The sequence below is a fragment of the Crinia signifera genome, chromosome 6, assembly GCF_055691185.1.
Source record: "Crinia signifera chromosome 6, ASM5569118v1, whole genome shotgun sequence".
Classification (NCBI taxonomy): Eukaryota; Metazoa; Chordata; class Amphibia; order Anura; family Myobatrachidae; genus Crinia; species Crinia signifera.
Window position 1 is genome coordinate 2,714,291 of NC_139222.1, and position 15,312 is coordinate 2,729,602.

The 15,312-nt window shown below is 46.1% G+C and overlaps 2 protein-coding genes across 2 annotated transcripts in view; both read right to left on the reverse strand.

Annotated features, from left to right (window-relative positions):
• Positions 1–14,707, reverse strand: part of LOC146009797 (uncharacterized) — a 928,908-nt gene extending 914,201 nt beyond the window's left edge. Inside the window, exons 1-3 of the mRNA XM_083150264.1 lie at positions 14,618–14,707; positions 5,094–5,220; positions 3,076–3,249 (exon numbers count right to left, since the gene is read on the reverse strand). Coding sequence (XP_083006390.1) covers positions 3,076–3,249; positions 5,094–5,171 — 252 coding nt within the window. The 5' untranslated portion in view covers positions 5,172–5,220; positions 14,618–14,707. The remainder of the gene's footprint in view (positions 1–3,075; positions 3,250–5,093; positions 5,221–14,617) is intronic.
• The window catches only part of LOC146009796 (uncharacterized), a 562,226-nt gene that overhangs the window by 340,942 nt on the left and 205,972 nt on the right, over positions 1–15,312 (reverse strand). The window lies entirely within an intron of this gene.

Genomic DNA, 15,312 nt, shown 5'->3' on the forward strand with positions numbered 1-15,312 from the left:
TAATGTCCCATTCCCAGCAGTCACCTCTCCGGTCACATCCCCCGGTGTTACTGTATAACGTCCCATTCCCAGCAGTCACCTCTCCGGTCACATCCCCCGGTGTTACTGTATAACGCCCCATTCCCAGCAGTCACCTCTCCGGTCACATCCCCCCGGTGTTACTGTATAACGTCCCATTCCCAGCCGTCACCTCTCCGGTCACATCCCCCAGTGTTACTGTATAACGTCCCATTCCCAGCAGTCACCTCCCCGGTCACATCCCCGGTGTTACTGTATAACGTCCCATTCCCAGCAGTTACCTCTCCGGTCCCATACCCCGTTGTTACTGTATAACGTCCCATTCCCAGCAGACACCTCTCCGGTCACATCCCCCGGTGTTACTGTATAACGTCCCATTCCCAGCAGCCACCTCTCCGGTCACATCCCCCGGTGTTACTGTATAACGTCCCATTCCCAGCAGTCACCTCTCCGGTCACATCCCCCCGTGTTACTGTATAACGTCCCATTCCCAGCAGCCACCTCTCCGGTCACATCCCCCGGTGTTACTGTATAACGTCCCATTCCCAGCAGTCACCTCTCCTGTCACATCCCCCGGTGTTACTGTATAATGTCCCATTACCAGCAGTCACCTCTCCGGTCACATCCCCCGGTGTTACTGTATAACGTCCCATTCCCAGCAGTCACCTCTCCTGTCACATCCCCCGGTGTTACTGTATAATGTCCCATTCCCAGCAGTCACCTCTCCGGTCACATCCCCCGGTGTTACTGTATAACGTCCCATTCCCAGCAGTCACCTCTCCGGTCACATCCCCCAGTGTTACTGTATAACGTCCCATTCCCAGCAGTCACCTCTCCGGTCACATCCCCCGCTGTTACTGTATAACGTCCCATTCCCAGCAGTCACCTCTCCGGTCACATCTCCCAGTGTTACTGTATAACGTCCCATTCCCAGCAGTCACCTCTACGGTCACATCCCCCGGTGTTACTGTATAATGTCCCATTCCCGGCAGTCACCTCTCCGGTCACATCCCCCGGTGTTACTGTATAATGTCCCATTCCCAGCAGTCACCTCTGGTCACGTCTCCGGTGTTACTGTATAACGTCCCATTCCCAGCAGTCACCTCTCCGGTCACATCCCCCGGTGTTACTGTATAACGTCCCATTCCCAGCAGTCACCTCTCCAGTCACATCCCCCTGGTGTTACTGTATAATGTCCCATTCCCAGCAGTCACCTCTCCGGTCACATCCCCCAGTGTTACTGTATAACGTCACATTCCCAGCAGTCACCTCTCCGGTCACATCCCCCGGTGTTACTGTATAACGTCCCATTCCAAGCAATCACCTCTCCGGTCACATCCCCCGGTGTTACTGTATAACGTCCCATTCCCAGCAGTCACCTCTCCGGTCACATCCCCCGGTGTTACTGTATAACGTCCCATTCCCAGCAGTCACCTCTACGGTCACATCCCCCGATGTTACTGTATAATGTCCCATTCCCGGCAGTCACCTCTCCGGTCACATCCCCCGGTGTTACTGTATAATGTCCCATTCCCAGCAGTCACCTCTCCGGTCACGTCTCCGGTGTTACTGTATAACGTCCCATTCCCAGCAGTCACCTCTCCGGTCACATCCCCCGGTGTTACTGTATAACGTCCCATTCCCAGCAGTCACCTCTCCTGTCACATCCCCCAGTGTTACTGTATAACGTCCCATTCCCAGCAGTCACCTCTCCAGTCACATCCCCCTGGTGTTACTGTATAATGTCCCATTCCCAGCAGTCACCTCTCCGGTCACATCCCCCAGTGTTACTGTATAACGTCACATTCCCAGCAGTCACCTCTCCGGTCACATCCCCCGGTGTTACTGTATAACGTCCCATTCCAAGCAATCACCTCTCCGGTCACATCCCCCGGTGTTACTGTATAATGTCCCATTCCCAGCAGTCACCTCTCCTGTCACATCCCCCGGTGTTACTCTATAACGTCCCATTCCCAGCAGTCACCTCTCCGGTCACATCCCCCGGTGTGACTGTATAACCTCCCACTCCCAGCAGTCACCTCTCCGGTCACATCCCCCAGTGTTACTGTATAACGTCACATTCCCAGCAGTCACCTCTCCGGTCACATCCCCCGGTGTTACTGGATAACGTCCCATTCCCAGCAGTCACCTCTCCGGTCACGTCTCCGGTGTTACTGTATAACGTCCCATTCCAAGCAATCACCTCTCAGGTCACATCCCCCGGTGTTACTGTATAACGTCCCATTCCCAGCAGTCACCTCTCCGGTCACATCCCCCGGTGTTACTGTATAATGTCCCATTCCCAGCAGGCACCTCTCCGGTCACATCCCCCGGTGTTACTGTATAACGTCCCATTCCCATCGGTCACATCCCCCGGTGTTACTGTATAACGTCCCATTCCCGGCAGTCACCTCTCCGGTCACATCCCCCGGTGTTACTGTATAATGTCCCATTCCCAGCAGTCACCTCTCCTGTCACATCCCCCGGTGTTACTCTATAACGTCCCATTCCCAGCAGTCACCTCTCCGGTCACATCCCCCGGTGTGACTGTATAACCTCCCACTCCCAGCAGTCACCTCTCCGGTCACATCCCCCAGTGTTACTGTATAACGTCACATTCCCAGCAGTCACCTCTCCGGTCACATCCCCCGGTGTTACTGGATAACGTCCCATTCCCAGCAGTCACCTCTCCGGTCACGTCTCCGGTGTTACTGTATAACGTCCCATTCCAAGCAATCACCTCTCAGGTCACATCCCCCGGTGTTACTGTATAACGTCCCATTCCCAGCAGTCACCTCTCCGGTCACATCCCCGGTGTTACTGTATAATGTCCCATTCCCAGCAGGCACCTCTCCGGTCACATCCCCCGGTGTTACTGTATAACGTCCCATTCCCATCGGTCACATCCCCCGGTGTTACTGTATAACGTCCCATTCCCGGCAGTCACCTCTCCGGTCACATCCCCCGGTGTTACTGTATAACGTCCCATTCCCAGCAGTCACCTCTCCGGTCACATCCCCCGGTGTTACTGTATAACGTCCCATTCCCAGCAGTCACCTCTCCTGTCAGCAGCTGAATGATCTTGTTGGTGAGTTCCAGGATCTTCTGGTCATTGTGCCTCTCATGTATCAGTGAGTGAGGTGGAGGCACCGTGATGGGGCTCTGGGTCCTGCTCAGTCCTCCTGACACACGGGGACGGCTGCTGGATTTCTTCTTTACTATTGTGTAATCCTGTGTAATGAGGGAGACATCAAATATAACTATAGATATAAGTGATGTCACTGTCACCTCCCCGGTCAGGTCCCTGTATTATTACTATAGATATAAGTGATGTCACTGTCACCTCCCCGGTCACGTCCCTGTATTATTACTATAGATATAAGTGATGTCACTGTCACCTCCCTGGTCACATCCCTGTATTAGTGACATCACTTATATCTATAGTAATAATACAGGGATGTGACCGGGGAGGTGACAGTGACATCACTTATATCTATAGTAATTTCACCTCCCCGGTCACGTCCCTGTATTATTACTATAGATATAAGTGATGTCACTGTCACCTCCCCGGTCACGTCCCTGTATTATTACTATCGATATATGTGATGTCACTGTAACCTCCCCGGTCACGCTCTGTAATATTTCTATAGATATAAGTGATGTCACTGTCACCTCCCCGGTCACGTCCCTGTATTATTACTATAGATATAAGTGATGTCACTGTCACCTCCCCGGTCACGTCCCTGTATTATTACTATAGATATAAGTGATGTCACTGTTACCTCCCCGGTCACGTCCCTGTATTATTACTATAGATATACTGTAAGTGATGTCACTGTCACCTCCCCAGTCACATCCCTGTATTATTACTATAGATATAAGTGATGTCACTGTCACCTCCCCGGTCACGGCCCTGTATTATTACTATAGATATAAGTGATGTCACTGTCACCTCCCCGGTCACATCCCTGTATTATTACCATAGATATAAGTGATGTCACTGTCACCTCCCCGGTCACATCCCTGTATTATTACTATAGATATAAGTGATGTCACTGTCACCTCCCCGGTCACATCCCTGTATTATTACTATAGCTATAAGTGATTTCACTGTCATCTCCCCTGTCACGTCCTTGTATTATTACTATAGATATAAGTGATGTCACTGTCACCTCCCCGGTCACATCCCTGTATTATTACCATAGATATAAGTGATGTCACTGTCACCTCCCCGGTCACATGCCTGTATTATTACTATAGATATAAGTGATGTCACTGTCACCTCCTCGGTCACATCCCTGTATTATTACTATAGATACAGTATAAGTGATGTCACTATCACCTCCCCAGTCACGTCCCTGTATTATTACTATAGATATAAGTGATGTCATTGTCACCTCCCTGTATTATTACTATAGATATAAGTGATGTCACCTCCTCGGTCATGTCCCTGTATTATTACTATAAATATAAGTGATGTCACTGTCACCTCCCCGGTCACGTCCCTGTATTATTACTATAGATATAAGTGATGTCACTGTCACCTCCCCTGTCACATCCCTGTATTATTACTATAGATATAAGAGATGGCATTGTCACCTCCCTGGTCACGTCCCTGTATTATTACTACAGATATAAGTGATGTCCCCTCCCTGGTCACGTCCCTGTAATATTATTACTATAGATATAAGTGATGTCACTGTCACCTCCCCGGTCACGTCCCTGTATTATTACTATAGATTTTTAAGTGATGTCACCTCCCCGGTCACATCCCTGTATTATTACTATAGATATAAGTGATGTCACTGTCACCTCCCTGGTCACGTCCCTTTATTAATACTATAGATATAAGTGATGTCACTGTCACCTCCCTGTATTATTACTATAGATATAAGTGATGTCACTGTCACCTCCCCGGTCACGTCCCTGTATTATTACTATAGATATAAGTGATGTCACTGTCACCTCCCCGGTCACATCCCTGTATTATTACTATAGATAGAAGTGATGTCACTGTCACCTCCCCGGTCACATCCCTGTATTATTACTATAGATATAAGTGATGTCACTGTCACCTCCCCAGTCAGCAGGTAGATGATCTCCAGGGTGAGACTTAGTATCCTCTCAGACGTGTGATTCCTGTCGGTGTCCATCCTCAGTGGTTAGTGATATATGTACAGGACACGTCTCACCCTCACTTGTCTGGGAACAAATATACAAATAATAATAAATATCACAGAGTACATGTAAAATATAGTGTTCATTCTAGCACCCGCCATCTTTGAAAACCCATGCAGTTCCTCTTCCCTGCCTGGGGTGTCGCTGTCTGCTGTAGTGTTTCTAGCACAGTGTGGTCTATACATCAGCACTGATATGCAAGCCAGATCTGTGCTAGAAACACCACAGCAGACAGCGACACCCCAGGCAGGGAAGAGGAACTGCATGGGTTTTCAAAGATAGCGGGTGCTAGAATGAACACTAATATATATAAATATACTCTGATCACTATATACAGGTCACACACCAGATAAACAAATAAGAAAAAAGAAAATAGTATTCCTACATGGGGCACTCTCATTTACATAAAGTTGTCTATTTCCTAATGACGTTAGTATCCCAAGAAAACAACAATGTATATCCAAAACATAACTTTTATTTATATATTAAAATTAGCGAAATATTAAAGAATATCACGTGAAACATTTTTTGTGATAAGTGAATATGTGATACATCATGTGTATTATTATACGGAGTATGTGCGTCTTATTATACGAAGTATGTGTATTATTATACGGAGTATGTGTGTATTATTATACGGAGTATGTGTGTGTATTATTATACGGAGTATGTGTGGTATTATACAGAGTATGTGCGTCTTATTATACAGAGTATGTGTGTTATTATACAGAGTATGTGCGTCTTAGTATACGGAGTATGTGCGTCTTAGTATACGGAGTATGTGCATCTTATTATACAGAGTATGTGCATCTTATTATACAGAGTATGTGCATCTTATTATACGGAGTATGTGCGTCTTATTATACGGAGTATGTGCGTCTTATTATACGGAGTATGTGCGTCTTATTATACGGAGTATGTGTGTATTATTATACGGAGTATGTGCGTCTTATTATACGGAGTATGTGTGTTATTATACGGAGTATGTGCGTCTTATTATACGGAGTATGTGCGTCTTATTATACGGAGTATGTGTGGTATTATACAGAGTATGTGCGTCTTATTATACAGAGTATGTGTGTTATTATACAGAGTATGTGCGTCTTAGTATACGGAGTATGTGCATCTTATTATACAGAGTATGTGCATCTTATTATACAGAGTATGTGCATCTTATTATACGGAGTATGTGCGTCTTATTATACGGAGTATGTGCGTCTTATTATACGGAGTATGTGTGTATTATTATACGGAGTATGTGTGTATTATTATACGGAGTATGTGCGTCTTATTATACGGAGTATGTGTGTTATTATACGGAGTATGTGCGTCTTATTATACGGAGTATGTGCGTCTTATTATACGGAGTATGTGTGGTATTATACAGAGTATGTGCGTCTTATTATACAGAGTATGTGTGTTATTATACAGAGTATGTGCGTCTTAGTATACGGAGTATGTGCATCTTATTATACAGAGTATGTGCGTCTTATTATACAGAGTATGTGCGTCTTATTATACGGAGTATGTGCGTCTTATTATACGGAGTATGTGCGTCTTATTATACGGAGTATGTGTGTATTATTATACGGAGTATGTGTGTATTATTATACGGAGTATGTGCGTCTTATTATACGGAGTATGTGCGTCTTATTATACGGAGTATGTGCGTCTTATTATACGGAGTATGTGCGTCTTATTATACGGAGTATGTGCGTCTTATTATACGGAGTATGTGTGGTATTATACAGAGTATGTGTGGTATTATACAGAGTATGTGCGTCTTATTGGAGTATGTGCGTCTTAGTATACGGAGTATGTGCGTCTTATTATACGGAGTATGTGCGTCTTATTATACGGAGTATGTGCGTCTTATTATACGGAGTATGTGCGTCTTAGTATACGGAGTATGTGTGTTATTATACGGAGTATGTGCGTCTTAGTATACGGAGTATGTGCGTCTTAGTATACGGAGTATGTGCGTCTTAGTATACGGAGTATGTGCGTCTTATTATACGGAGTATGTGCGTCTTATTATACGGAGTATGTGCGTCTTATTATACGGAGTATGTGTGTTATTATACGGAGTATGTGCGTCTTAGTATACGGAGTATGTGCGTCTTAGTATACGGAGTATGTGCGTCTTATTATACGGAGTATGTGCGTCTTATTATACGGAGTATGTGTGGTATTATACAGAGTATGTGTGGTATTATACAGAGTATGTGCGTCTTATTGGAGTATGTGCGTCTTAGTATACGGAGTATGTGCGTCTTAGTATACGGAGTATGTGCGTCTTAGTATACGGAGTATGTGCGTCTTAGTATACGGAGTATGTGCGTCTTAGTATACGGAGTATGTGCGTCTTAGTATACGGAGTATGTGCGTCTTAGTATACGGAGTATGTGTATTATTATACGGAGTATGTGCGTCTTTGTATACGGAGTGTGTGCGTCTTAGTATACGGAGTATGTGTATTATTATACGGAGTATGTGCGTCTTTGTATACGGAGTGTGTGCCTCTTAGTATACGGGGTGTGTGCGTCTTAGTATACGGAGTATGTGCCTCTTAGTATACGGAGTATGTGCCTCTTAGTATACGGAGTATGTGCCTCTTAGTATACGGAGTATGTGCCTCTTAGTATACGGAGTATGTGCCTCTTAGTATACGGAGTATGTGCCTCTTAGTATACGGAGTATGTGCCTCTTAGTATACGGAGTATGTGCCTCTTAGTATACGGAGTATGTGTATTATTATACGGAGTATGTGCCTCTTAGTATACGGAGTATGTGCGTCTTATTATACGGAGTGTATGCCTCTTAGTATACGGAGTATGTGCCTCTTAGTATACGGAGTATGTGCCTCTTAGTATACGGAGTATGTGCGTCTTATTATACGGAGTGTGTGCCTCTTAGTATACGGAGTATGTGCGTCTTAGTATACAGAGTATGTGCGTCTTAGTATACGGAGTATGTGCGTCTTAGTATACGGAGTATGTGCCTCTTAGTATACGGAGTATGTGCGTCTTATTATACGGAGTGTGTGCCTCTTAGTATACGGAGTATGTGTATTATTATACGGAGTATGTGCCTCTTAGTATACGGAGTATGTGCGTCTTATTATACGGAGTGTATGCCTCTTAGTATACGGAGTATGTGCCTCTTAGTATACGGAGTATGTGCCTCTTAGTATACGGAGTATGTGCGTCTTAGTATACGGAGTATGTGCGTTTTATTATACGGAGTATGTGCCTCTTAGTATACGGAGTATGTGCGTTTTATTATACGGAGTATGTGCGTTTTATTATACGGAGTATGTGCCTCTTAGTATACGGAGTATGTGCCTCTTAGTATACGGAGTATGTGCCTCTTAGTATACGGAGTATGTGCCTCTTAGTATACGGAGTATGTGCCTCTTAGTATACGGAGTATGTGCCTCTTAGTATACGGAGTATGTGCCTCTTAGTATACGGAGTATGTGCCTCTTAGTATACGGAGTATGTGCCTCTTAGTATACGGAGTATGTGCGTTTTATTATACGGAGTATGTGCGTCTTAGTATACGGAGTATGTGCGTCTTAGTATACGGAGTATGTGCGTCTTAGTATACGGAGTGTGTGCGTCTTAGTATACGGAGTGTGTGCGTCTTAGTATACGGAGTGTGTGCGTCTTAGTATACGGAGTGTGTGCGTCTTAGTATACGGAGTGTGTGCGTCTTAGTATACGGAGTGTGTGCGTCTTAGTATACGGAGTGTGTGCGTCTTAGTATACGGAGTGTGTGCGTCTTAGTATACGGAGTGTGTGCGTCTTAGTATACGGAGTGTGTGCGTCTTAGTATACGGAGTGTGTGCGTCTTAGTATACGGAGTGTGTGCCTCTTAGTATACGGAGTATGTGCCTCTTAGTATACGGAGTATGTGCCTCTTAGTATACGGAGTATGTGCCTCTTAGTATACGGAGTATGTGCCTCTTAGTATACGGAGTATGTGCCTCTTAGTATACGGAGTATGTGCCTCTTAGTATACGGAGTATGTGCCTCTTAGTATACGGAGTATGTGCCTCTTAGTATACGGAGTATGTGCCTCTTAGTATACGGAGTATGTGCGTCTTAGTATACGGAGTATGTGCCTCTTATTATACGGAGTATGTGCCTCTTAGTATACGGAGTATGTGCCTCTTAGTATACGGAGTATGTGCGTCTTAGTATACGGAGTATGTGCGTCTTAGTATACGGAGTATGTGCCTCTTAGTATACGGAGTATGTGCGGAGTATGTGCCTCTTAGTATACGGAGTATGTGCCTCTTAGTATACGGAGTATGTGCCTCTTAGTATACGGAGTATGTGCCTCTTAGTATACGGAGTATGTGCCTCTTAGTATACGGAGTATGTGCCTCTTAGTATACGGAGTATGTGCCTCTTAGTATACGGAGTATGTGCCTCTTAGTATACGGAGTATGTGCCTCTTAGTATACGGAGTAGGTGCGTCTTAGTATACGGAGTATGTGCCTCTTAGTATACGGAGTATGTGCCTCTTAGTATACGGGGTATGTGCGTCTTAGTATACGGAGTATGTGCCTCTTAGTATACGGAGTATGTGCCTCTTAGTATACGGAGTATGTGCCTCTTAGTATACGGAGTATGTGCCTCTTAGTATACGGAGTATGTGCCTCTTAGTATACGGAGTATGTGCCTCTTAGTATACGGAGTATGTGCGTCTTAGTATACGGAGTATGTGCGTCTTAGTATACGGAGTATGTGCCTCTTAGTATACGGAGTATGTGCCTCTTAGTATACGGAGCATGTGCCTCTTAGTATACGGAGCATGTGCCTCTTAGTATACGGAGCATGTGCCTCTTAGTATACGGAGCATGTGCCTCTTAGTATACGGAGTATGTGCCTCTTAGTATACGGAGTATGTGCGTCTTAGTATACGGGGTATGTGCCTCTTAGTATACGGAGTATGTGCGTCTTAGTATACGGAGTATGTGCCTCTTAGTATACGGAGTATGTGCGTCTTATTATACGGAGTATGTGCCTCTTAGTATACGGAGTGTGTGCGTCTTATTATACGGAGTGTGTGCGTCTTAGTATACGGAGTATGTTCGTCTTAGTATACGGAGTATGTGCCTCTTATTATACGGAGTATGTGCGTCTTATTATACGGAGTATGTGCGTCTTAGTATACGGAGTATGTGCGTCTTAGTATACGGAGTATGTGCGTCTTAGTATACGGAGTATGTGCGTCTTAGTATACGGAGTATGTGCGTCTTAGTATACGGAGTATGTGCGTCTTAGTATACGGAGTATGTGCGTCTTAGTATACGGAGTATGTGCCTCTTAGTATACGGAGTATGTGCCTCTTAGTATACGGAGTATGTGCCTCTTAGTATACGGAGTATGTGCCTCTTAGTATACGGAGTATGTGCCTCTTAGTATACGGAGTATGTGCCTCTTAGTATACGGAGTATGTGCGTCTTAGTATACGGAGTAGGTGCGTCTTAGTATACGGAGTAGGTGCCTCTTAGTATACGGAGTATGTGCCTCTTAGTATACGGAGTATGTGCCTCTTAGTATACGGAGTATGTGCCTCTTAGTATACGGAGTATGTGCCTCTTAGTATACGGAGTATGTGCCTCTTAGTATACGGAGTATGTGCCTCTTAGTATACGGAGTGTGTGCGTCTTATTATACGGAGTGTGTGCGTCTTAGTATACGGAGTATGTGCGTCTTAGTATACGGAGTATGTGCGTCTTAGTATACGGAGTATGTGCGTCTTAGTATACGGAGTATGTGCGTCTTAGTATACGGAGTATGTGTGTTATTATACGGAGTATGTGCGTCTTAGTATACGGAGTAGGTGCGTCTTAGTATACGGAGTATGTGCGTCTTAGTATACGGAGTATGTGCCTCTTAGTATACGGAGTATGTGCCTCTTAGTATACGGAGTATGTGCCTCTTAGTATACGGAGTATGTGCCTCTTAGTATACGGAGTATGTGCCTCTTAGTATACGGAGTATGTGCCTCTTAGTATACGGAGTAGGTGCGTCTTAGTATACGGAGTATGTGCCTCTTAGTATACGGAGTATGTGCCTCTTAGTATACGGAGTATGTGCGTCTTAGTATACGGAGTAGGTGCGTCTTAGTATACGGAGTAGGTGCGTCTTAGTATACGGAGTATGTGCCTCTTAGTATACGGAGTATGTGCCTCTTAGTATACGGAGTATGTGCGTCTTAGTATACGGAGTATGTGCGTCTTAGTATACGGAGTAGGTGCGTCTTAGTATACGGAGTATGTGCGTCTTAGTATACGGAGTAGGTGCGTCTTAGTATACGGAGTAGGTGCGTCTTAGTATACGGAGTATGTGCGTCTTAGTATACGGAGTATGTGCGTCTTAGTATACGGAGTATGTGCCTCTTATTATACGGAGTATGTGCGTCTTAGTATACGGAGTATGTGCGTCTTAGTATACGGAGTATGTGCCTCTTAGTATACGGAGTATGTGCCTCTTAGTATACAGAGTATGTGCCTCTTAGTATACAGAGTATGTGCCTCTTAGTATACGGAGTATGTGCGTCTTAGTATACGGAGTATGTGCGTCTTAGTATACGGAGTATGTGCGTCTTAGTATACGGAGTATGTGCGTCTTAGTACACGGAGTATGTGCGTCTTAGTATACGGAGTATGTGCCTCTTAGTATACGGAGTATGTGCGTCTTAGTATACGGGGTATGTGCCTCTTAGTATACGGAGTATGTGCGTCTTAGTATACGGAGTATGTGCCTCTTAGTATACGGGGTATGTGCGTGACCTGTTTGATGATAACACTGCAGCCTGCACTACCTGTATGATGATAATGCTGCACCACAGGCTGCTCCCCCTGTATTATATATAACACTACAGCCTGCACTACCTGTATGATGATAATGCTGCACCACAGGCTGCTCCCCCTGTATTACACATAACACTGCAGCCTGCACGACCTGTATGATGATAATGCTGCACCACAGGCTGCTCCCCCTGTATTACACATAACACTGCAGCCTGTGCTACCTGTATGAGGATAATGCTGCACCACAGGCTGCTCCCCCTGTATTATATATAACACTACAGCCTGCACTACCTGTATGATGATAATGCTGCACCACAGGCTTCTTCCCCTGTATTACATATAACACTACAGCCTGCACGACCTGTATGATGATAATGCTGCACCACAGGCTGCTCCCCCTGTATTACACATAACACTGCAGCCTGCGCTACCTGTATGAGGATAATGCTGCACCACAGGCGGCTCCCCCTGTATTACACATAACACTACAGCCTGCACTACCTGTATGATGATAATGCTGCACCACAGGCTGCTCCCCCTGTATTACACATAACACTGCAGCCTGCGCTACCTGTATGAGGATAATGCTGCACCACAGGCTGCTCCCCCTGTATTACACATACCACTGCAGCCTGCGCTACCTGTATGATGATAATGCTGCACCACAGGCTGCTCCCCCTGTATTACACATAACACTGCAGCCTGCGCTACCTGTATGAGGATAATGCTGCACCACAGGCTGCTCCCCCTGTATTACACATACCACTGCAGCCTGCGCTACCTGTATGATGATAATGCTGCACCACAGGCTGCTCCCCCTGTATTACACATAACACTGCAGCCTGCATGACCTGTATGATGTTAATGCAGCACCACAGGCTGCTCCCCCTGTATTACACATAACACTGCAGCCTGCGCTACCTGTATGAGGATAATGCTGCACCACAGGCGGCTCCCCCTGTATTACACATACCACTGCAGCCTGCGCTACCTGTATGATGATAATGCTGCACCACAGGCTGCTCCCCCTGTGTTACACACAACACTGCAGCCTGCGCTACCTGTATGATGATAATGCTGCACCACAGGCTGCTCCCCATGTATTACACATAACACTGCAGCCTGCACTACCTGTATGATGATAATGCTGCACCACAGGCTGCTCCCCCTGTATTACACATAACACTGCAGCCTGCGCTACCTGTATGATGATAATGCTGCACCACAGGCTGCTCCCCCTGTATTATATGTAACACTACAGCCTGCACTACCTGTATGATGATAATGCTGCACCACAGGCTGCTCCCCCTGTATTACATATAACACTACAGCCTGCACTACCTGTATGATGATAATGCTGCACCACAGGCTGCTCCCCCTGTATTACATATAACACTGCAGCCTGCACTACCTGTATGATGATAATGCTGCACCACAGGCTGCTCCCCTTGCATTATATAACACTACAGCCTGCACTACCTGTATGATGATAATGCTGCACCACAGGCTGCTCCCCCTGTATTATATATTACACTACAGCCTGCACTACCTGCATGATGATAATGCTGCACCACAGGCTGCTCCCCCTGTATTATATATAACACTACAGCCTGCACGACCTGTATGATGATAATGCTGCACCACAGGCTGCTCCCCCTGTATTATATGTAACACTACAGCCTGCACTACCTGTATGATGATAATGCTGCACCACAGGCTGCTCCCCCTGTATTATATATAACACTACAGCCTGCACTACCTGTATGATGATAATGCTGCACCACAGGCTGCTTCCCCTGTATTACACATAACACTGCAGCCTGCACTACCTGTATGATGATAATGCTGCACCACAGGCTGCGCCCTCTGTATTATATATAACACTACAGCCTGCACTACCTGTATGATGATAATGCTGCACCACAGGCTGCTCCCCCTGTATTACACATAACACTGCAGCCTGCGCTACCTGTATGATGATAATGGAGCACCACAGGCGGCTCCCCCTGTATCACACATAACACAGCAGCCTGCGCTACCTGTATGAGGATAATGCTGCACCACAGGCTGCTCCCCCTGTATTACACATAACACTGCAGCCTGCACTACCTGTATGATGATAATGCTGCACCACAGGCGGCTCCCCCTGTATTACACATAACACTGCAGCCTGCACTACCTGTATGAGGATAATGCTGCACCACAGGCTGCTCCCCCTGTATTACACATAACACAGCAGCCTGCGCTACCTGTATGATGATAATGCTGCACCACAGGCGGCTCCCCCTGTATTACACATAACACTGCAGCCTGCACTACCTGTATGATGATAATGCTGCACCACAGGCTGCTCCCCCTGTATTACACATAACACTGCAGCCTGCACTACCTGTATGAGGATAATGCTGCACCACAGGCTGCTCCCCCTGTATTACACATACCACTGCAGCCTGCACTACCTGTATGATGATAATGCTGCACCACAGGCGGCTCCCCCTGTATTACACATAACACTGCAGCCTGCACTACCTGTATGAGGATAATGCTGCACCACAGGCTGCTCCCCCTGTATAATAAGAAGTATATCATTACCGCTCCCCGATGCGTCCAGCCGCAATTGTTGTCACCCGGAACAGGAAACGCCCATTCCCCAAACCACGCCCAATAGCGCTGTGATTGGTGCAACCAGTAACCAATCATGTGCAAATAAGACGGAGGACGTACTGCAACCGACACCATTCGTATAGCCCCGCCCCCAGCTCCATCACCAAGGTAACACAGAAGCCAATCTCTAGTGGCCTGTCGGAGCTGGGTCCGCCATTTTGTCGTGGACATAAGAGACAGATACAGCCACGTAATGTGCTAGTATTGTTATTATACAGGGGGAGAAGCCTTTGGTGTCCTGTTATTATTATACAGGGGGAGCAGCCTGGGGTGTACTGTTATTATTATACAGGGGGGGCAGCCTGTGGTGTCCTGTTATTAATTTTACACAGGGGGAGCAGCCTGTAGTGTCCGGTAATTATTGTTATACAGGGTGAGCAGCCTGTGGTGTCCTGTTACTATCATTATACAGCGGGAGCAGCCTGTGGTGTCCTGTTATTATTATACAGGGGGAGCAGCCTGTGGGGTTCTGTTATAATTATACAGGGGGAGCAGCCTGTGGTGTCCTGTTATTAATTTTTATACAGGGGGAGCAGCCTGTAGTGTCCAGTAATTATTGTTATACAGGGTGAGCAGCCTGTGGTGTCCTGTTCCTATTATTATACAGCGAGAGCAGCCTGTGG